Raw genomic sequence first — 22,925 nt, forward strand, 5'->3', positions numbered from 1 at the left:
ACCTCTACTGGGGATGGACTTTGCTAATTTCCTTGGAAAAGCCTCCAACAAGAGGGGTGTTTGTGCTGTGTGTACTCCTACGCGCTCAGGTGCATTTTGAACTATATATTCACAGAGGAATTTTACAAGTGACTGCTTGTTGGGTGCCATGTTTAGAAACCCTTTCCATGAAGTCCACCAATCCCCTGGTATTTCTTGCATCCAACTTCAGATCCTGTCCGGTGCTGTCTTTTTCATCAGTTTTCAGAGTTACTGTTGTGATACCTCTCAAAAACATTAATTACAGAATTAGGTTTGTCAGATCCTTTTAGGACCTGCCTCTAGTACTCAGCAGCCAATTCACTGAACGTGTGGAATTTGTGTCCAGCCATAATTTGTAAGATAGCCATGGCACCTGTGATGTGCATTATCGTTTCTTTGTTGCATGCTCTTAACTCATATACTCTTTCAGCTTAAGCCTCCAGCTGCTGCTCTAATTCAGCTTTGCCTGTTCTGTTCACTGTTACACGAGCATGGAAGAGGGTACATAGGCACAGGTCCCATGGGGTGACGAATAACAGTCAACACTGAAACATCATCTCTGGATTTTGCTAATGACAGGGCTCTCCAGAAAACAGTTTCTGGACTGATCGCTCCTGTGATTGGCAAGGGAGGGGGAAGGACAGATTTAAATTTGGTCTTCTTGGCCATGTCAGCAAATGTTTTGATGCCAGATTTCTTGACTGGGCTGAAAAAAGCTACATGTCCCATCATAATCAAGTGCACCTCTCACAGATCTCTCAATTTGTTCTTCACCAAAATTTGCTATTTTCAGTAGAGACTCTTGTACATTTACTACATCCAGTCCAGTAAATGTGTTGATAAGCACCTTTGCATGTGATTCAGGGTCTAATGAGTTTGCCAGATTGTTGATGACATGGTTTGTAAGAGCTGTAACATGCTTTTCATCCCTCTTCATTGCAGAGGCATGGACTTGTTTGTGGACTTTGTCTTCACTACTTCTTTCTGTCATATTTTTTGCATATTCCTAACATGAAGCTGTGTATTGCCATCTCTAACACTAATACTGACCTGTGCATAAGTATAAGTGTCTCTAAAAAACTCATTTCTAGAACAGTTCCAAGGCTAGTACTGCATTCATAGGTAATTAGAAATTAAAACAGGTTACCAGGCAGGCTAGATAGTATATAGTATGTACATAAGCTTACAAATGGAGAAGCATTACGTAAGCAATTCACATACATTTATATCTACCCACTGTGCAGTACAAATTGTGGGAACACAATGTACTGCTACTGGTGCACAGTCTTCAGTGTGAATCTGATCTAGTTTAGCAAATTTCAACTGAAAATATAGAAAACTGCTGTAATCACTTGTGAGATGCTTTGACAATTAAGAATATAAGATGTGAAAACATTTCATGTTCTACTGCAAACTGTTGATATTTGCCATTTTTGCCACGTGCCAAATAGCTTCATTTCAGGGGGAAAATATCTTGCCCATGCAAAAACAATAAAAATATTTTAATACATGGTTGTTTGGTAGCTTTGACCAACAAATACCACACTGAGGTGTTGAAATTAACTGAAACCATAAAAAGTATAATTGTCACGTTGCAGTTTTTCTGGAACTGTGCAAAAAATGACACTTTCTAATTTCGGACACCATTGTTTCACCTTTTCTGCAGGCTTATGACACCACCTGACAGCTCCACATCATACTTAATCAAAATGTACATAAAATAAGCTTTTAAATGATATACGATGTGGATGTATATAGGATGGGTACATTATATTCCAAAACTATGACCCTTTTTGGAGAATTGCCACATGCCTACAGACTTTGAAATGACTAGTGGCTTCCAGCCACCAGAATTCAGTAATAGTGGCAGCAGTATGAGGCTTTGGAGCAGAGGGAAATTTGAGAAGATAAACTCTCTTCCCACCAACTCCCAGTGCCCTGAAGTAGCTAGAGTTGCATGTTTTAAGGAATAAAATTGTTCAGACATAGTATTTTTAATCTGCAATCAATAGAAAATTACCAGAATATAATATTACATTTAAAACAAAACTACATTAACAAAATACTAAAGTTGCAAAATCAATTCTTCAAAAGTTAGCAACTGCCAGAATTAAGGTTACCTGTGCAACTTTAATTCAGCCCCCTTTTGAATATGCATTATGATACAGTCTTTAATTACAAAAACACATTTTCCACAGGACCTCTGCCTCTTTCATCACACAGGATGGTCGGGGCTCAGGGAGTGAATCGGGGTACATAATAAATAAGGCTGTTGTCTGTAGGATCCCTGCCTCCATTTATTGCAGAAGTTAGACACGAATGAGACAGGGATTGCAGGAAGAGGAAGGATGGTCTCATGAATAAAGCAGTTGATTGTTCCCTCAGATAATTGAGTTCTGCCTGCCCTCTGGCACAGAGTTCTTGTATGATACTAGTCATATCACTGAAACCAGATTTTTCACAAGTGGTCAGTAATTGTGTACACCTAACTTTCTGAGTGCTCTGCTTGAGACCCTGTAGTCTGATTTTCAGAAGTGCTGAGCACACAAAGCACTTTAAGTTTATGTTAATGGGAACTGGTACATTGAACATATAAAATGCTAAATACTTTAAAAAAAAATTAGGGCTTAGTCACCTAGATACCTCAAAATGGAAACGCAAGTCAAAATTAGGGGACATGACAACTTTGGCCTTAATCTCTGTGTGCTTCAGTTCCCCATCTTTAAAATAGGAATAATATCACCTTGGTATTGGTGGTGTGAAGATACATTTAAGTTAAACTACATAATTGCTTAAATAAATGTGTTAAGATATAATATATCCTCCTGGTTAGCAGAAAGCACCAAATTTAGTGTAAAAGCTATATTTAGTTGCCTATCAACATGCCTGATTGGTTACTGACCACTGAGAACCAACCTGTCTTTAGGAAAATAACTAAAAAATACAAATGAAAAAAAATTAAACTACTTAAATGTTGCCCGATTGGTGATTTAAATAATTTCACTTTAAATCAATCCAAGCTGGTTTTTAGGGCTTCTCGGCTACAGTCCCCTCCTTTTATAGGTCACATGCTTTCTATATTGGGGGATTGTATTTTTAGTATCATAAGAGATTTGGGTGTACATAATATTATACTGTTTTTGTTTTCTTACAGGCACCAAGCATAGATGAAAAAGTAGATCTTCACTTTATTGCGTTGGTTAATGTAGGCAGTCATCTCTATGAATTAGGTAAGAACACTTTATTTCATTGCTCTTGAAACAGGTCAGTGTGATGATCTTGTCAGTTGTAGTCAGTAATTAAGCATTCTTCCTGTTGATTCCCCCCCCACACACACACACACGGGAGGGCTAGCTCAGTGGTTTGAGCATTGGCCTGCTCAACCCTGGGTTGTGAGTTCAGTCCTTGAGGTGGCCGTTTAAGGATCTGGGGCAAAAATTGGGGACTGGTCCTGCTTTGAGTAGGGGGTTGGACTAGATGACCTCCTGAGGTCCCTTCCAACCTGATATTCTGTGATGATTAACCTTATTTTTGGGGGTGGGAGGGGGAGAATGTAATATAAAGGGCAAGATACAAACTACCATTGCTAGAAACTAGTCTGACTCAACAAAATTATGGTCCTAATCAGGAAAACACTTGTACTTCAGTTTTGGGGGCGGGGGTTGGTTTTTTGGAGGGGGAGGATGGCTTCTTTGATGAATGTCATTTAATTATTATTTTCTTTGTGATTTTTTTTCTTTAATGCTGAACAGTGCAAATTATAAATTCTAGCTAGAGGCATGTTACTGAATACCAGAATAGTCGGAATCAAAACGTGCTGCGTGAAGAATAGCATACCAACAGATATTGAAGATCTGCAATTCATTCATCGCAGGCTGGTTTTAAAAAGTTTGCTTCACATTTAATAGCTAATACTTCATTTGCATCTGAGCATTAGCTTCTGCATCTGAATTATTTTTGACTATTTGTTTCGCTGCAGGTTGAGCAGCACTAAGTTCTGCTCCGATATTCTATAATGCTCCTAGTCTCCTATAGAATTGTTGCTGGGCAACAAGATTTTGCTGTAGACACTTCTGAATCCTAGTTGAAGCAGTTTTAAATAGGTTTGGATAAAATCTCAAGTCACACAGACATCTTTCCAGCATAATTCTCCAATATAGTATAATGAGAGTATGCTTGCTGTATTTCATCTGACTACTTAACCTTTTCAAAACATATTCCTAGTGAAGCAATGCTCTCACACATCTTTAATAGTTTGGAGGCCAATGTAGTATAAAGGACATGTTCTGAATCAATCTGAACCTAAGAATCATCACTGTCAGCTGTACCTCATGAATGTTGTACTTTCTCCATAAAGTGTGTTTTATGAGCTTATATTTTAGATGCCAGTGACTCACACTAAATAGCAGGGTAAAAGCTGTACGATGCAGCACAGATAACTTTTGGCTTTAAATTTCAAAATATGATTTTTAAAATAATGAACCACCCATTGTTTTAAGCTCTCCTCGCTGAAGTTTTGTGTCACTGTGTCCATGTTGCTTTTATATTTTATTCTGTCATTTACATGAGTTTAAAAACAGTGCAGAGCATATGATTATCAGCTTTGCATATTGTACACTCCCTGAGAATAACTAAGTAGGAGGAGATGAACTTTAAGGTATGCTTGAATTAAAAATATGTGTAAGATGTTGATGGTAGTTACACAATAGAATGCTAACACCACTTCCTTTACAAATACATAAATAACATCCTTACAATAACCCTTTCCTGTACCAGTATAAGAGATTAAAGACATAATGTAGAGAAATAAGAAAAAGGGAAAATACAATAATCTGTAACTCTCTTCTCTTGTTTAAATAATTTACAGAAGTTGCTAAAACCTGTAATCATTGTGATTCCTATAAATCTGTTCAGATAATTCTGGCTGAGTCATCAGCTTTAGCCACTGTGGTGAATATTTGGACCCTGGCAGGCAGAAAGCTATGGAGTGGCACATGAACATAAATGCCCACACTTCCATCAAAAACATGCTATTCATAGGTACATTCAAATGTTTTTGTGCCAAACTGCATTTAAGAATTCAGTCAAAAACACAGCTTGCGAAATACAATGACATTCAATTCTGTTTTCTGGAATGTGCTGAGGATTTTATCTTAAAGTTGCAGCTTCAGTCATTTCTGCCATGTACAAGAGGTTAGTCATTAAAGTAAATATCAAAAATGCTTTAATATATTATATTTCATAAGAGCCTACTTTGGTTTTTTTTAGGCTAATTATAGGTTAGAAGTACTGCCAAGTTCAAGGAAATTATGGCAGATTTTTAAAAAATGATTTGAGAACTAAAAAGAATTTGGCCTGGCAAGCTCAGTAGGCCAATGCTGCGGGTGGAGAAAAATGTCATGCCTTAACACGTTTTGACATTCATAGTTTTTCATAAATAGCTTGAAATATTTGCATAGTAAGCAACAAATGTAAATATGTTGAGAAATACCACACTTAATGGGCACTGTTACACATCACAATTGCAGGGTTAACTGTACCCGTGTCTCCTCCAGGGTCTCCCCAAGGGCACCCTTTTAGTTCTCAGGTCTTTAGCTGTCACTTCTCACTCTGGGTGGGGACCCGTGTTCCTCTGCCTCAGGATCAGAGTTTTAGGTTACAGTCCCCAGCAATTCACTGTGCTTATCCCAGCAGGCATGACTGTAATCCAGCGCCTGTAGTTCTCATCTCTTCCATGGGGCATGATAACATTTACCAGTGGTTTCGCAAAGCACAGTACATTTACTTAAGACCACCGCATTACAAAGAAAACATATCATAAAACAGTGGTTTTCAAACTTTGTTACTGGTGACCCCTTTCACATTGCAAGCCTCTAAGTGCGACACCCCCCCCCCCAAATAAATTAAAAACACTTTTTTATATATTTAACACCATTATAAATGGTGTTGGCAAAGCGGGGTTTGGGGTGGAGGCTGACAGCTCATGACCACCCAGGTAATAACTTCACAACCCCCTGTGGGGTCCTGACCCCCTGTTTGAGACCTGCTGTCATAAAACAAGAAATGGTCTGTAGGCATGCTAAGCTTACCAGCTATCACCCATTCTCCACGTGGAGCCCTTAGGACGTTTCAAAGTCCTTCAAACCCTTCCAGCAGGGTTTTGCCCTCTTGGTTAAAGTCTGTCAGTTCATGAATCCAAGTGAGGGTTATTCTGAGTGAGTTCAGGATGACTCTATATCATTTTTCCTTCTTGGCTTTCTTGTTCTCTTAGACCCACTCAAAACCAGTGTGTACAATGGTACAATGTACGCAGTTGTCTTATCTGTCTCAGGATTTGTGGTAATTCTCGCCCAGGGATTTTAGTTTCTGCAGGAAGTTCTGTAGCCCACCCCTATGGAGCCAGAATACAATCCCTAGCTCACAAAGATACATATACCATTTTATAGATATAAAACTCTTTGAAACTGCCCCACTTTGAAGGTCTCATGTCGCATCTTCCCCACTGGAAGAGAGAGAAAATTCCTTTCACCCCTGCTAGGTATCAATACAAACTGAGCCACACATTCTTTCATAAACAATAAACCAGAAGTTTCCCAGTTCTGCACAATACAGTTAAAGAAAAAATTGAAAACTTTTGTAGACCACTTCTTCTGGTAGGGTGCTAAACTAGTATTGTGAATCATACCTATATTAAATTATCAGTATTAACTTTACTGTATTTCTGTGACTTATATATCCTGCTCTTAATTGAGTGTAATACTTCAGTTACATATTACTTGACCTTTAACCCCTTCAGAATTGGTGGGTTTGGAGTTCCCTTTTTAGTGCTCACCCCAGAAACCCTAGTTTCACTTGTCTGAGTATAAATTTGCATTCTCCTTTGAATGACTGTGCACATATTCATTCCACTTCAAGTGTATGTGGAGACTTTTACCAGCAGTACCACTAGCATGTGCCCCTGCTCTCCTCTTGCACGAGCCAAGAACATAAATGGAATGTGTCCGCCACACCCTCTCAACTCCTTCCCACTGCCCATGGTGAGAACTGGAGCACCTCATAGTTTTTGCTTTGGTTCTCCAGCTTTAAATCTTTAGTGCATATAGTTCTTATAGTTAGCCTTAGAATACTTAATTAGTAATAATTTTAGGTAGTCTGGGGCTTTGTTATGAAAAATAATTAAGCTTTAAGCAGTGTGCCATGTGCAGAGCCATTATCCCTGTCATGGATAGGCACAGAAGCTGCTTAATTCGTCTTGGAAAGAAGCATGTGAGGGATAGATGCCCTATTTGTACCACCTTCCCTTTTTTAGTCCTTTGTTAGGACTAAAGAACAGGAATTTCTGCCTCAAATTTCACCTCATGAAGGAGACTGTGTCCCTCCTCAGAACCAGGCCCCCATCACAAGATGATGGACTCTGAAACTATGAGAAATGCTCGTCCAGCAGCTTCAACTTTGAAGCATAAATCTGGAGAGAAGCATCACTTTTCCTCTTCCCGATGGCCTCTTTAAAGAAATCCAAACATTCTGACCTGGACAAACAGTCAATGTTATGATCTTCTCTGCACAAGAAGGCTTCCAGTAAGTCCTCCAGTGCTGAGTTGGGGCCTTTGAATAAGCACAGATGCTCACAGCTCCATCTGAGGGGTCACTGTCAACTCTGGCTCCTCTGGAGTTGTTGAGACTAGTGCCTTCATCTTTGCTGTGTCCTCCTTTGGCTCCACTGGAAGAGCACCTGGCTGTCTTGGTGATTTCAACTCCATAAGCCTACCTTTCCATAAGAGTCTCCTTTGTGTCCCATTACCTGACTCCCTGTTGCTGCACCTGGATTTGGTCATTGTCAGCACTGTTGATGTGTGGTGTTCAGCCAACGTACTCTCTACAGTACCTTATGCCAACCACTGGCACCAGTTATGACTTTGGCATTCCAATCACCTCGTTGGGCTTTTTCTGACCAGATGGTTTCCCTGATATCAATCCCCCCCCCGTCAGACCTCAAAGGTGAATGCTCCTCCCTTTCCAGATGAGTCCTACATCTTCTCATTAGACTCTGAGCATGAGGGGCCTGTATTCCCATCAGAGTCTTTATAGTCACTTCATAGACCTTGCCCTAGGGGCATGAGGCAGAAGGTACAGGACTGGTATTCCCATAAAGAGGCTCCTGTACTGTATCCTCCGTGACTCTACAGATCTTTGCCTGCTGCAAGGGAGTCTAGACCTCCATTGGAGTTACAGAGCAAGGGGAGATCTCAGTCTCCATGCAGGAAACCTCTAGAGAGGCTCCTTCCGCCATCCCTCTGTCAGCTGTACTGGATCCTATTGAGGAAGGGGAATTAGTGCAGGAACCCCTAGATGTGCCTTCCTGTCCCTATATTTCATCCCCTTCCTTGAACAAAGCCATCACCCTGGAGTCGATATCCCCTTCTCCAGAGGGCTTTAAAGTCTTTCAGGGAAAAGTTGCCCTTCTCATTAATGAAGCCCAGCTAGAGCTGATGAAGACCCTCTGGCAAACCCCAGTCCCTGTACCACCTACAACCAAGCAGTTTATTGGCTGAGCAACATTTCCTGAACATGCAGACTTGCATACCTGCATGAGGTCAGTCAAGGTCTGCAGGTCCATCCACCAGTTCAGTGTGCAGAGGGGTTCCCTTTCTGTAGTCATAACTGACTGACTCTGGCTACAGATGTGTCTACCAGAGCTGGGGATCCCATCTTAGTCAGCTTTGAGCTCAAGCTCTCTGTTCACCCCAGGAGGTCTCACTCCACATAAATATGTGGACCTCGGAGCTATTTATCAGGCCTGCAAGATGTTTATGTCCACCATCAACAACCAGACGATACAAGTTTTACAGACAACACAGCTGCCATGTTTTGTCTGAACAGGCAGGGAGGTGCAAGATCGTCTCGGCTATGCCAGAAAGCCATCCACCTGTGGAATTTATGCATCAGAAATGTCTTCCTGAAGTCATTCCACTTTCCAGGAATGAGAAACACAATTGCAGATTCCTTCAGCAGGGTTTTCATAGACCAACACAAGTAGTCGATCAGAAAGGACATTCTCCTCCAGATCTTCTACCAGCAGGAGTTCCCAATAATAGACTTGTTCGCAACCAACCTGGACCACAAGTGCAAGATATTTTTTCCAGGACAGGCTGCAGCCCATATTCCATCACAGATGCTGTCCTTCTCCCCAGTCAAGTCATCTCCTATATGCATTTCCTCCAATTCCTCTCATTCCCAAGGTCCTGAGGAAACTGAAAAGAGACAAAGCAGCATTAATCTGACTGGAAACAGTCTCATCGAGCCCGTATTGGTTCACGGATCTACATCAATTTTCAGTCAGATCACTGATAACTTTTCCCCTAGTCTCAGAACTAGGGCAAGTCTCTGCATCCCCACCTCCAATCTTTTCACCTCATGTCATGGATGAACTTTGGTTGAATGCTCACAAGGGATTGTGCTCCCGAGATCTTCAGATCGTCTAAATGAGCAGCAGGAAAGAATCTACTAGAGCGACATACGTATGCAAGTGGAGAAGGTGCTCTATTTGGGCACAATTTCAACGTTTACTGACCCGCTACAGAGAGATTTCACATGTATTGGACTGTTCGTTACACTTGAAATCCTCTGGCCTATGGCCCGTCAGTTAGTTAGTTCTGAGAGAGTCCACTTGGCAGCAGTATCTGCTCTGCATCCACCAGTGGATGGGTTTTCCATCTTCTCACTCTCTCTGGTTTCCAGATTTTTTTAAAAAGTTTTGTCCAACATCTACACGTGTCTGATCCAGTACCATTATGGAATCTTAACCCAGTCTTCTCTAGACTAGTGGGTTCTTCCTTTGAACCCAGGATGACAGCCTCACTATCCCTGGTGTCTATGAAGACGGCATTCCTAATAGCAGTCACTTCTGCAAAGGCGAGTTTTGAACGTTATGCTCTCTTAGCTGATCTTCCTTTCACATTTTTTCATAAAGACAAAGTTTCTCTTAAGCCATACTCTAAGTTTGTCAAAAGCAGTTTGAGCTTTCAACCTGAAATCAAACCATTCGTCTTGCAGTGTTATTTCCAAAATCTTGCTCTTCCGAAGTTGAAGAGAAGCTCCACACCTTAAATGTTCACAGAGCTCCAGCATTGTATCTGGATTGCACTAAGTCCTTCAGACCTTCTCTCCCAGGCTTATTGTAGCCTACAATGAGAGAGTTAGGGGTCAAACAAATTTCTCATTAGGTTTCTGATGCATTAAGCTGTGCTGCAGCTTTCCTAAGATCTCCTCCTCCTCCTCCTCTTCTCAGGACAATAGCTCGCTCTACTAAAGGTCAGTCTACTTCATCAGCTTTTCTGAGCAACGTCCCTCCGTCTGTTCCTACCTTTTTCCAGACATTCCCATCACTCAAGCCTTCGGCAAGTTGGTGCTACAGTCTCTGTTTCAGGTGATCCAATGTCCCGTCACCTGTAAGGGAACTGCTGATGTGTCATCCAAAGTGGAATGTGTATGTGCACAATCAGGTGAAGGAGAATCCTAGAATATCAGGGTTGGAAGGGACCTCAGGAGGTCATCTAGTCCAATCCCCTGCTCAAAGCAGGGCCAATCCCCAAACAGAATAAACTGTTACTTACCTGGATAGTAACTGTTGTTCTTCGAGTTGTATAGTAACATATACATTCCATGATCCTTCCACTTCCCTGCTACTTCAGACATTATATATACAGAAGTGTGAAGGAATGGAGAGGGAGGCAGTAAATATGCCCCTTCTATGTCCTTGACTCAGCACATGAAGAGAGCAGGGGTGCATTGTGTGCATATACACCTGAAGTGGAATGTATATGTGCCCATCTTGAAGAACAGTTTCTGTACAGGCAAGTAATTTTTTTTTGGAGGGGGGGGCACTAAATAACTACTTTTTTTTTTTCCAATGACCTATTTGGAAAACCCAAAGAACTTAAACATTACCAGAAACAAAATAATTAGAACTCAAGGTTACCCCTTGATTTGAAAGTTTTCGTGTATTAAAAATCTATGTTCAACTAAAAAAGTGTTATTATTTGTCATTGTTTATAATACTGTATTCCTATTGAAATACTCTGTTTAGAGGGGAAAGTGCTGAACAGTTGGGCATTACGATTAGTATGCTAAGTTTATGAAAAACTGAGCTGATCTTTGTGGCATGTCCTCATACGAGGAGGGAATTATTTAATGCTTTGGGTTTATGTTCTTGTCTGAGAAAATTACAAGTTTTCCAGTTTTCGTTTTACAACTATATTTTGTATAATTGCTTGTATTCCAACAGATGGGCGCAAACCTTTTCCAATAAACCATGGACAAACTAGTGATGACACTTTTTTAGAGGTAAGAATAGAAAAATCCTTTAAGTTTTTGTGCAACTTGAACTTTATGCACTTCCTAGATATGTAGTTGGGTAAGGGAAGGGATAAGAGGAAAAGGCCTCTAATTAGTTCTCAGCCAGTAGTATTTCAGAATACCCATGCCGTTACTTCTGTGTATAACAGAACATTTTAATATGGTGGACAAGAGCTGCTTGAGCAGAAATCTTGTAAGGGTACCATACCCATAGATCAGGTTACCTTTTCTCCCATGTTGAGGTGTTCCTATGCTTCTGTTGCTCTCAAACCATGCATACATGATGGGGGAGCCCTGAAATGACCAGTGTCTGAGGACTTTTGAGCGAAGGTATTTTATTTTCCTTCCCTTTATTTCCTTTATAATTTGAGAGATGCCATGCTAACAAAGGGTGCACTCTCTCTCTCTTCCAGCATTTATAGTCTTTGCCCTAGTTCTCAACCCCCACAATTTGTGTTCTACCTATTCCCTTCTAACCTCTTTTATCTTAAACGTACTTGCTCATTGCTGCTTTAATGTGCTATTCCTTGGGGGAATTCTGCACCACAAAATTAATAATTTTGCACACAGTATTTTAAAATTCTGAGCAATTCTGCATATTTTGTGAAAATAAAACAATGTAATCATGCCAGTTTCAATTATTTTGGTCATTTATTTCAAAATACCCGTCAGCAAGTATGTCTGAAACAATACAGATGACAAGAAAGATTCAGGAAATGTTTTTTGAAAAACAGATTTCCTACTATCCATATTAATATAGAACTTTGAGTAATTCATTTAAAATACAGTACAGAAATGTATTTCCCACACCTATCAGAAGCAGCGTAAAGGGTTCAGATAGTCAGTGGTAATAGAGGAGCTGAGGGAGAAGGAAGAAGCCTGGGAGTGAACCTGAAGGATTGTTGGGCATGGGTAGGAGAAATATAGAACAGTTTTCTTTGGGTGGGGTACGGATTGTTAGGGAGCTGGGGAGTTCCCCCCCATGCAGACTCTGACCCCAAGCCTCTCCCAGTCAGTCAGGCACATCTTCTCCTGTCCCCATGTAGCCCTGCACTCCCCTATGCCCCTGCCCATTCTACACCTGCCTCAATGCTGTCACCCCACTAGCTCCTGAGTCCACGCCCCAGTCTGTCCCCCCACTAGCACTTTTGAATCCCAGTCTGACCCCCACCCCCTCAGCAGCCCATGTGCCCCTCTCGGCCTCCTAACCTGGCTCCATGGACAGGTTGCTGTGACAAATGCAGCTAGCTGTTACTGCCAGTCGCTGGCTGTTCTGGCGCAACAGCAGGCTCCGGTGGGTAAAAGGTAGTACTGTAGCACTTCTTGGGCAGAATGCATTTTCTACCAGGGGGGGAAAAAAATTCTGCACCAACATGAATTATGCGCATTGGCACAGAATTCCCCCAGGAGTAATGTGCCCGGAGCTGTTAGACTGCAAAATGGATCCAAAGGGAATACATTTGGTTTGAGAATAAACTTTTCTCACACACAAGTAATGCCAGTCGGGGAACAGATAGCACCATTACTCCTGGGGGAATTCTGGTTCAAAAAATTAAAAATTCTATGCACATATATTAAAATTCTGAGCAATTCTGCATATTCTATTTGTCAAAATAACATAATATAATCATGCCAGTTTCAATTATTTTGGTAATTTATTTCAAAATACCTGTCAGCAAGTATGTCTGTAACAATACAGACACACACACAAATTCCCCCAGGAGTAGAGAGTTAAAGAAACCTCTACAACAACCCAGTTCCTGCTTTTCTGCCTCCTCTCCCCCAGAGCCCAGATGAGGGGCCAGACACACCCCCTTCTGCCCAGAGCCCAGCCATGTGGCCCTCCCTGGCCCATTCACATCCCCTACCCTCTAGAGGCCAGCCTTCAGACATTCACAGAGCCTACCCTCCTAGACCCCCAGGGATCCAGATGGAGAAACAGCCTGATGATGCTGGGTCCCACAGTTTCCTGCGCACTACTGCCTCCTTCCTTCAGGGGGTACTGAGAACTGCAGCTGCTGGAAATCCTCCAGCACACCCCCCCGCTCCTCGCCATCCTTGTCTTCTATTTGTGAGCTGGGCTCTGCTGGGTGCAGTGGCCCCTAGTGGCGGCCAATATCTCTGCAGCCCATTTCTGTCGGGGGAGGAAATTCCACACACCCAACGTTAATTTCTGAAAAGTTCTGCATTGCGCAGTGGTGCAGAATTCTCCCGGGAGTACACCACGCATAGAGAGCTAACATTTATGGTCACTTTACATAATCTTTGGGGAAGCAAGAGGCTGGAGACACACAGGCTGCTTTCTTTAAGTTGCCAAAGTCACTTTTTCTTAAATTACACACACTGTGTGTGTGAAATGAATGCATATTTTCCTTTTTTATTCCTTCACATGCCTCATATTTTCTAACACAAATAACAAGCACTGTGTGGTGCACCCTCAGTCTAGATTAGATACAGGAGTTATATACAGTCTTCCAGTTTCCCAACATACAAAGCTGGTGATGTTGCTTAGGAGTTCAGTTACATCTGCAGGTGAAGGAGAAAAGTTTCTGAATGCAGCAGTACTACTAAAGGCAAACGTGCAGAAAGAATTATGTAGCTGCCTCATCTTTTGAAATGTAACCCATAATGTTCCATACTGTTAGATGCAACAACTAAATAAATCATCCTTGTTCCTGAGGTTCAAAACACTTGCTTACGTTGGGCACAGCAAGTAATATTTAACAGTGTCAACTCAGATTAGAAATTAATTCCAGTTCAGTTTGACACCCTGGTAAAGTTTGTGTAGAAAGTGAAAGAATCATGAGGGACATAACTGCTGTAAATCATAGTTACAATACTGTATTTAATTCATGTGCCAATTGCTTAATTGTTTTTAGTAATAGTGTGTTTTTATATAATAAGTAGTGATTGTGTGTTTTCATATCTTATTTTTTAAATAGGATGCAGTAGAAGTTTGCAAGAAGTTCATGGAACGTGACCCAGAAGAATTAAGATTTAATGCAATTGCTCTGTCTGCAGCTTAACTATCCCATTTGGAAAAGCTGCACCACTAATCTACTGAAACAAAACAAAAATATTGCCATATATTAATGTACGACTTTTGATACTTTCACTAACATGTTGATGATGTGAGTATATATGGATTAAATCTTCAATTAGTCTTTACTGCATCTTGTTGCTTGTTCCTAAGGCAATTGTTTTGAAACAAAATCTTACATATACACACCAAAGATCTTCCATGCAGTTGACTTTCATCTTTCCTTTTAGTTATTCTGAATTATTCCCCTATGATATTTTATCCCAGTTCATCAACTAAGTAAAGAGTAGATGACCAGAATTGAACGTATGCATTCAGACACACTTCAGGGACTACACTGTACATTGATGAACAACAACAGAGATGTAAAATGTAGGGCTCCTTGTTTTTCAAACTGTTTTGTAATGATAAATTAATATAAAAATAAATTAACATTAATACACTTAAAGCACTTATTCAGGTCAGTCAGAAAACCAAAAAGTAGTTTTCATTAAAATATTTATAAATGCAAAGAGATTTTGAAGAGGCTTATTCCCAAAAAGTTACCATCAGTAAGTAGCCGTAGCTGTTTTTCTCTGATCCAGGCAGTTTAAGTACTAACATTATATAATTAAACTTAATATTTTTAATTTTGGGCACATCTGCCTGGGCACCAGCCAGGGGTAGCATTGAGAGCGTAGGGGAGAGAGTTTCCCTGCACTCAGTTCCTGTGCTTGGTGCCACAGTGGCCCCTAGCAGTCAGGAGAAGCAATGGCAGGGAATGTCCTGCTCATCACCTCTCACTTCAGATTGGCGCATGTTCATTTGCTCTATGGGAGTGGTGTAGGAGCAGTGTGGTCAGCACACGGGGATGGAGCATGATCAGTGTGGGTGTGAATTTAGGAGAATTTAGCTGCTAAATTCTTACAAATCTATTAAGAATATGCAAACTGAGGAGGTTTTGGTTTTTTCAAAGGCTTGCAGCATGTCCAGATTTTGGTAAATTTTCACAGGGATGGCAAAAGGCACATCTGACAATAGGGTGACTGTCTCTCACCAGCTTTCATCTCCCTGTTCCAAAACATGAAATTGTTGTTAGAGCTTCTCAACAAAACAATTTTTAACATTGTCAAGATGTATTTTCCCTAACCTCACTCTTGAAAATGTCTGAATCTTTTAAGCTGAAACTTTCTAAATAAATAAATAAAAAGGCAGTCTTAGGCAGCAGACACATGATGTGGAAACATTTCAGTCCAAATGCTGAAGTTTCTCAGCCATGAAAATGGGTCTGTAATGTAAAGTGTCAGGTAACCTTAACTGTAGATGTTTGCTACTTGATGTTGCTATGTGTGCGTCATACAATATTGTATCCTTTAACAGCCATCCTTAAAGCTTCCTACATATATTTGACTCAGTTGAAAAGCAGATTGCTAGAGGGTTTGTAGATTTCAATGTGTTTTTGTGTTTAGAAAATGTGTGTAGTGGCTGTAAATCAAAAGTACCCTTTTAAAAATGTCTTGAAACCTGTCTTGATTGCACATAGTATTGTACTAAATATTTAGTACAGCTGTCTGTGGAAAAACATGACACAAGCTTTTGCTTTAATTATCAGTTGGGGGTACACACACTAAAAGGATCAGTCTTAGTAAAATATTGTCTTCTCCATGTTCACTTGCTGTTAGCACCAATTTATAGATTCCTAGATTATATAGCCAGAAGGGATCACCATGATCAACTAGTTTAACCTCCTGCAAAACACAGGTCATAGAACTTCCCTGAATTAATTCATGTTTGAAATAGAACATATTTTTTAGGAAAAAATCCAATCTTGATTTAAAAATGTCCAGTGACAGAATCTACCACAACCTTGGTAATTGTTCCAATGGTTAATCACTCTCATTAAAAAAAAAAAACCTGTGCCTTATTTGTCTAGCTTCAACTTTCAGCCAATTGGATGCATCACGCAGCACAAGTACATAATGATTCTAGCTGTAATTGTACAAAGCCTCTACTCCATGAAATTGCTTCACATCCGAGAACTATCAGGTGTATCAACTCTGTAACCACCATGTGTGACGTATTTCCGGTGGGTGATAATACATTACCTGAATTGATACATAGATTACTACCTCTCATTTCATTGTCCAGAGCCAATGGTAAGTTTAAAGTTAAACAGTTTGGACTTTCAGCTCCATTCCTGCAACAGCTCTGTAATATTTGTACCTTTTTTCTCCTGTACCATAATTTTTGCACTATGTTGCATGTAATGTAACTGGAAGAGACATATCAGTAACAATTGTAAATATTACAGTAACCAAAACACCACAACCATGTGAACTTCCCTTTAGAAAGCCCAAATTCTGAGTGTAGAATATTTGGCGATGCTTCAGCAAACCTAGAGAATACTCTGTGTTGAAATTTGTTCCATGAATGAATGTCCCTAAATTCTGCCACATTGCTTGTAGCAACTTCACCCTTAAGATTTTGGGGCCACTGCTGCTATGACCCTAAATCTTGTTTCTGACCTGATGCCTGAGTGAAGCTGTTTCTACTCAGTTCAGTGTGGCACAGGTGAAGTGTAGGAGCCATTTGTTCTCCTTTTACTGCTTGCTGCAACAAAGGTTAAAGATGTTCCTAGTGCTTGAAACAGCTAAGTTTCTGGCTAGGTAGTATTCTAGTCCTTTTGGTAAAGAAGATTTACCTCTAGATGGCATTACCTAGTTGATTCCACTCATTCCTGAAGTTCCTTGTATCCTCTCTGTTAGTTGCTGAAACCATAATCTTACCCTATGTTTTAAGTCACCTTTGCCTCAAGATCCTTTGTTTGTCCTATTAGTGTGGCGTCAACGCCAGCTTCTTTCACTATTCAAAATCTCAGCATATATAAACTGCCATTGCACTGTGTTCCTAATGTGTGATGACTGGGATGGAACTGCCTTTACCTCTTAAAATGGCAACCCAGTTGTTCTGTGGTGAGTGTTCTTGGGAGAGTGTACTATGGCACTCTCCCAAAAAGGTTGATTGGGAAGATATGGGCAAAGGTAACATGTCTGGTTTGCCAGCAAAGAGAAAGTGTCCAACATGCAGTATAAAAAGCAGCTTGATGCAAAAGACTGTCAAACTGGTCTTTCATTGAGTGAGAATTTCGATAAAGAAAAGAAACCTTTTAAAAAATGAACAGATGCAGGTACTTGTACTTGGTTTACATGGTGCAAATTATCTGTCTTCCTACTACAGACCTCTTGCTATTCACCCAGCTTGAAATGAGGGAAATTAATAAACAAGTACCTGATTTGTCAATGCCTCATTTTCTACCAGCTCCCGTTACCATCATAAAAAAGCCTCTGTGAGAAATGTTCCCTGTGCATCTAAAACCCTGATCTAGTTTACAGCCAGAGATCAAATACATTTTGTGGAGCAGCCAAAATTACATTTATAATTGTGATCTGTGGATTAGGACAATTTGCTATCCTTAGTGAAGTTGCACCAATGCAGGTCAAACAGAAGCATGAGTAGATATGCTAAAAATCCAATTTGTGTATCATAGATTTGAATGTAAGGAATCAGATTTCATAACATATATTAGAATGAAGTTCATAATAGCTTGAGGCAGGCAATTTGGTTTTTTCAATATGCAACTGATTGAAATCCAAGTATGCTTTTTACAAGCAAACACATTTTAGTAAAAATTGTTGGAATTGCTTTCACACTTACCAATAATATTGTACATCTGGTATGGCTTTCATTTATGTATACTGCAAAAACTTTTATCCAAGGAAGTTTTAGTGCTTTCAGCCTAGCAATACTATCATGAGTTAGTCTATTTGTTAATGATTAATAGGAGCTGAGGATTCACAGTACTTTAAGATCTAGCTTTTAAATGATTACTACTTATGCTTGGTTTACAACTAAGTTCTTGATGTTTTTAAATCTAAAACCTTGATGGATGTGCAGCATTCTGTCAGCCACTGGCAAAATATGAATAAATGATAACACCCATTAAACTTTTTTGCTTATAGAAAAACTGTTTAAAAAGTGTAACGGAAAATTTAGTGCGAAAATTAGCATATATGTAATTTTAAGGTAATTTTAAATGTCAGGAAATTTTAAACAATGATTTCTTAAAAGATTGCACATTTCCTAATGGATACAGGGTTTCAAATTATACCACCATTCTACATACAGACCTCCCCTTTACCCAGATGAACATGGTTTCTGATATGATGGTAGATTTGCAAATTACTGAACTGGATATGAGCAGTTTGGTTTGATCTAGTCATCACACCTGTATCTAGTTGGAGTGGCAAATGAATGTGCCTGCTCTCTACAGAAGAGCAGGAGAGAAACTGCCTAGGGACATCTCTGGGCATAGTTCTATCCAGAACAGTTGTATGTAGTTACCACAGAGACCAGAGCACAATACCCTAGAGAGAGCCAAACTCAAGAACAACTGGAAAGTCAGAACATAGAAGATTTTGGTAGAAGAGAGGAAAGATTATAGAGTAACTGGGACAGGAAACAGCAAGGAGAATACATGGGCAGGAGAGAGGAAGATACAGGGGCAAAATAGATCAATGGACGTTATGATGCGTATCACTGTTGGCAGTCTCAGCAGACTCCAATCACTGAGGATATGTTTACACTGCAATGAAAGATTGGGCTCCTTCTCAGGCTCAAGCCCAAACTCACCTTCTGTCTACATACAATTCTGTCTGACTCGGGCCAGCAAGCGGCCACAACTGGGGAGGGAGCTAAGAAGCCTGTGATATGGTGGCCTGATTCAGGTCTGCTTACTACCATGTAGACTGGAGCATGGGTGTGGGGCCTCGGTCCAGAAAGTCTAAACCTTAGGCTCACCAATGAGTGTGGACACTCAAGCCCTGAGCTTTCAAGCCCAGGGTCCGTGGACTCAAGTCCTACTAACCCCTGACTTGCATTGCAGGGTACACATATCCTTAGTAGACACACTGAGCAAATTAACTCCCTTCGATAACTTAAAGGGATTCCTATAGGTCAGGCTTGAAGCATAGTAGTAAGACTGTAGGGAAGCTTGCTACTGGAACTTGCACCACAATCATTGTGAGTATAAAATGAGCAGTTCAGACTCCAGTACAGAATTCAAATCCTATCTAATATAAGGTTTCAGAGTAGGAGCCGTGTTAGTCTGTATTCGCAAAAAGAAAAGGAGTACTTGTGGCACCTTAGAGACTAACCCATTTATTTGAGCATAAGCTTTCGTGAGCTACAGCTCACTTCATCGGATGTACTCCTTTTCTTTTATCTAATATAAGTGGTAAAAAGCCCCCCTCCCGCCCCCAGATATCAAATTGACTGGCATCTTTAAGGAACAGTTAAAACCCTCACCTCCACAACATTACACTAATGATTAAGTGTATGAAATATAACAGATTAAAGAAATGGAAAATGTCCACTCAGGACCGGCTTTAGGGGTGGACGAGCTGGGTGGTGTCCCAGAGGACGCCGTGTGCAGAGTTTGGTACCTGAGTCCCCCCTGACCACCAAGAGCCAGCTGGGCTTACAGAGGCAGCCAAGCGAGCAGAAGCATCTGAAGAGGGCAAAGGAACCCAAGCTATAGGGGGGCAGTTGGACAAACAGTAGGGTGACCAGATGTCCCAATTTTATAGGGACAGTCCTGATTTGGGGGTCTTTTTCTTATATAGGCTCCTAAACCCTCCACCCCCTGTCCCGATTTTTCACACTTGTTGTCTGGTCACCCTAGCAAACAGCCAGGTGACTCCTTTGGAACAGGGATGCCGCTCCTCCCCCATTCCATTGCCATGTAGCTGTTGCTCCTGTTCTCCCCCCCTCCCCCCCCAGCCAAGCTGATCACTGGGAGCATCCTGTGTGCTGTGCAGAGCAGCAGGGCTTGAGGGGTGGGCTGATGTCGGGGTGTGCCCCTCCCCCTGCCCATGTACCTGGTCTCCACTGAGCTGGATGGCAGGACGGGGAGAACCTGTCTGTACTGCTGCCTCTCTGGGTCTGGAGTGGGAGCTGCCAGTGGCTGCTGGTGTCTGAACAAGCCTTCAGGCTCCTGACTCTGAGTGCTTTCTTAAAAACATAGTGAACAGGCACACACACTCTGTCTCTCACATGCACACACTCTCACACATGCATGCTCTCCCACACTCCCCCAACACACTCACATGCACACATTCCCCTCAACAGACACACTTATATGCTCTCTTGCACACTCCCCAACACACACTCTCACAAACATGCTCTTTCTGTCTCACACATGCGTGCTCTCTCATGCACATGCATGCTCTCACACACTTCCTCAACACTCACACACTCCCCCAAAACACACACACACTCTCTCACAGTCTCCCCCACACAGTCTCCCCAACACACAAGCTCTTTCAGATGCACTCTTGTATTGTTGTTGTTGTTACTTCTTGGTACTTCCTTTCAAAATGTGCAATGCACATATATTCTCTGTAATTTTATTCTTTCAAAGTTCATTATTTTATTTTAGTTTTTGAAACACTTAACTTTAGACATTCAGAAGATGAGGGTTGCTTACTTTCAAATTGTATTTTTAGTTAATTTGTAAAATAACTTAAAATTTGTACAAAAATAAATGTGGTTTCAAGTCTGATACTAATAGTAATGATGGAGTCAAATGTTAGTGAGTCATGTACACGATTGTGGTCAGTAAACATAAATGCCAAAATAACTAGAAAAATAATTCCCCCTTCTTAATAAAAGGGGGAAAAAATCCTTAACTGAGTATGTTAAAATTAGTGTTTTTAGTGGAGTGAAAAGCAATTGATTAAAATAGAGTAGATAATGGCAGTAACAGAGAGTGGGGAAGAGAAAGTAAGACAATTTTATTTATCTCTAGTAAAGATCATGTACAAAGTATCAAATTTGTGTTTCTGATATCTGTGTTAAAGCTCCAGAACTGATATTTCAAGGCTTGGGATTGGGCTATCATCCTTTATTATCTCCTGATTGTTCTAAATTTACATATAAATTTAAAATATGGTTTAATTGGTGTTTGTATATATGTATATTTCCCTTTCTTTCTATAGGAATTAGATACAGTGCTTCAGTCAGCTAATTTCTAAGTTGTTATTTGCAAAAACAAACAAACAAACAAACTAGTTTTCAGGTGCTTAAGTAGCTCCTGGAATCACAAAGTTGCCCCCTCAATTTGAAATGGCACCCCTTGGAGGAGGAGGTGGTGCCTCAGGGCCCGAGGGCTGCAGGAGGGCCATGGGCTCTGGCAAGATGCAGCCCTTGTGTGACAGCGTGCAGCCTGCCTTGAGCCACAGACCAAGCACCAGGCACCTCAAGCCACAGCAACAGTGCAGAAGTAAAGGTGGCAATACACTAGATACCATGCCACCTTACTTCTGCGCTGCTGCTGGCGGTGGTGTTGCCTTCAGACCAGGTGCCCGCTCAGCAGCTATTGTTCTCTGGCTGCCCAGCCAGTGCTTAATCTATACTGGGGCTGAGCTCTGGCACCTTTTTCAATTCAAATTAAACATTGGGTGGGGAAGGCAGCAGGGCCCAGAGGTGATGGGGCCGTGGGGAGCCTTGGGGACCAGGGGCAATGGGGGAGGAGGGTGCTCACGGAGTCCAGCAGTGCCAAAATACAAGTTCGCCCAGGGCACCATTTTCCCTAAGGCTGACCTTGTGTCCACCCTAACTAGAGGAGTTCAAAGAGTCGCTAGAGCTAAAAGGGAAAAACCCCTCCATTTGAAACGTAGGGGGTGGTGGTCACAGGATACTGGAATCTTGCCTCTGGCATTTTTACTTGTGCCTTTGGAGACAACACAAGGAGTGACTGACATAGAGACAATACAGAAGGCGGTCCCCATCCCTTTGGACTGCCACAAAAGTCTTTACTCTCTCAGATTCAACAGGAATAACCACTGCAGTCTGTATCCTAACAACACTACGCTAGCTCCCAGTGGTGAGAATTGACATGGGCCCTAGGCATCTGCACTAGGGAGGTTGCCTTTGGGCTTTTTGGAAGAGTGGGTGAGGGCTTAACAGTAGCTAACAACTTAGCACCATTTAATGGGAAAGGAATCCAAACAAGTAACCCGTCTTTGGAGCCCTGCCCGACATGCCTGGGCTGAGGGTGGGCTTTTTTTTTTTTTTTTTTTTTTTTTTTTTGGCCAAGGAGGCACTGGCGCACCCCTGCTCTTAGGAAAGACGCCCGGGGTGCTGTGGCTCTGCAGGCAGCACAAGGGAAGCTGCTGTTCCTTTTAAGGACTTTAGGAGAAAGAGGAGCCCTGTGCCTGCAGTAAACTGCGGCGCCCTCAGGGTCTCTCCACCTGGGCACGCGGCTGAAGAGGGGGGAGGGCTACTTGCCGGGCCAGTTCGGGAGCCGTCCTCGCTTCGCTCAGCGAGCCCGCGGCGCGGAGAGGGGGCGCTGCAGGGCACCTGCAGGCGCGCGGCACAACCAAGGGGCCAAGGCGAGGCCGGCGCGTCCTTCGGCGGCGCTTCTTTTACCTGCCGCCAGGTGGGGCCGGGCCGCTGCGCCCCGGGAGGGAGA

At 41.7% G+C, this 22,925-nt stretch overlaps 1 protein-coding gene across 1 annotated transcript in view; it reads left to right on the plus strand.

Annotated features, from left to right (window-relative positions):
- UCHL3 (ubiquitin C-terminal hydrolase L3) overlaps window positions 1-21,362 on the plus strand; it is a 54,325-nt gene extending 32,963 nt beyond the window's left edge. Inside the window, exons 5-7 of the mRNA XM_073346958.2 lie at window positions 3,176-3,251; window positions 11,306-11,364; window positions 14,319-21,362. Of these exons, the coding sequence (XP_073203059.1) occupies window positions 3,176-3,251; window positions 11,306-11,364; window positions 14,319-14,402 (219 nt within the window). The 3' untranslated portion in view covers window positions 14,403-21,362. The remainder of the gene's footprint in view (window positions 1-3,175; window positions 3,252-11,305; window positions 11,365-14,318) is intronic.
- The last annotated feature ends 1,563 nt before the right edge of the window (window positions 21,363-22,925 follow it).

This window comes from Lepidochelys kempii, chromosome 1 (genome assembly GCF_965140285.1).
Source record: "Lepidochelys kempii isolate rLepKem1 chromosome 1, rLepKem1.hap1, whole genome shotgun sequence".
In the NCBI taxonomy this organism is placed as follows: Eukaryota; Metazoa; Chordata; order Testudines; family Cheloniidae; genus Lepidochelys; species Lepidochelys kempii.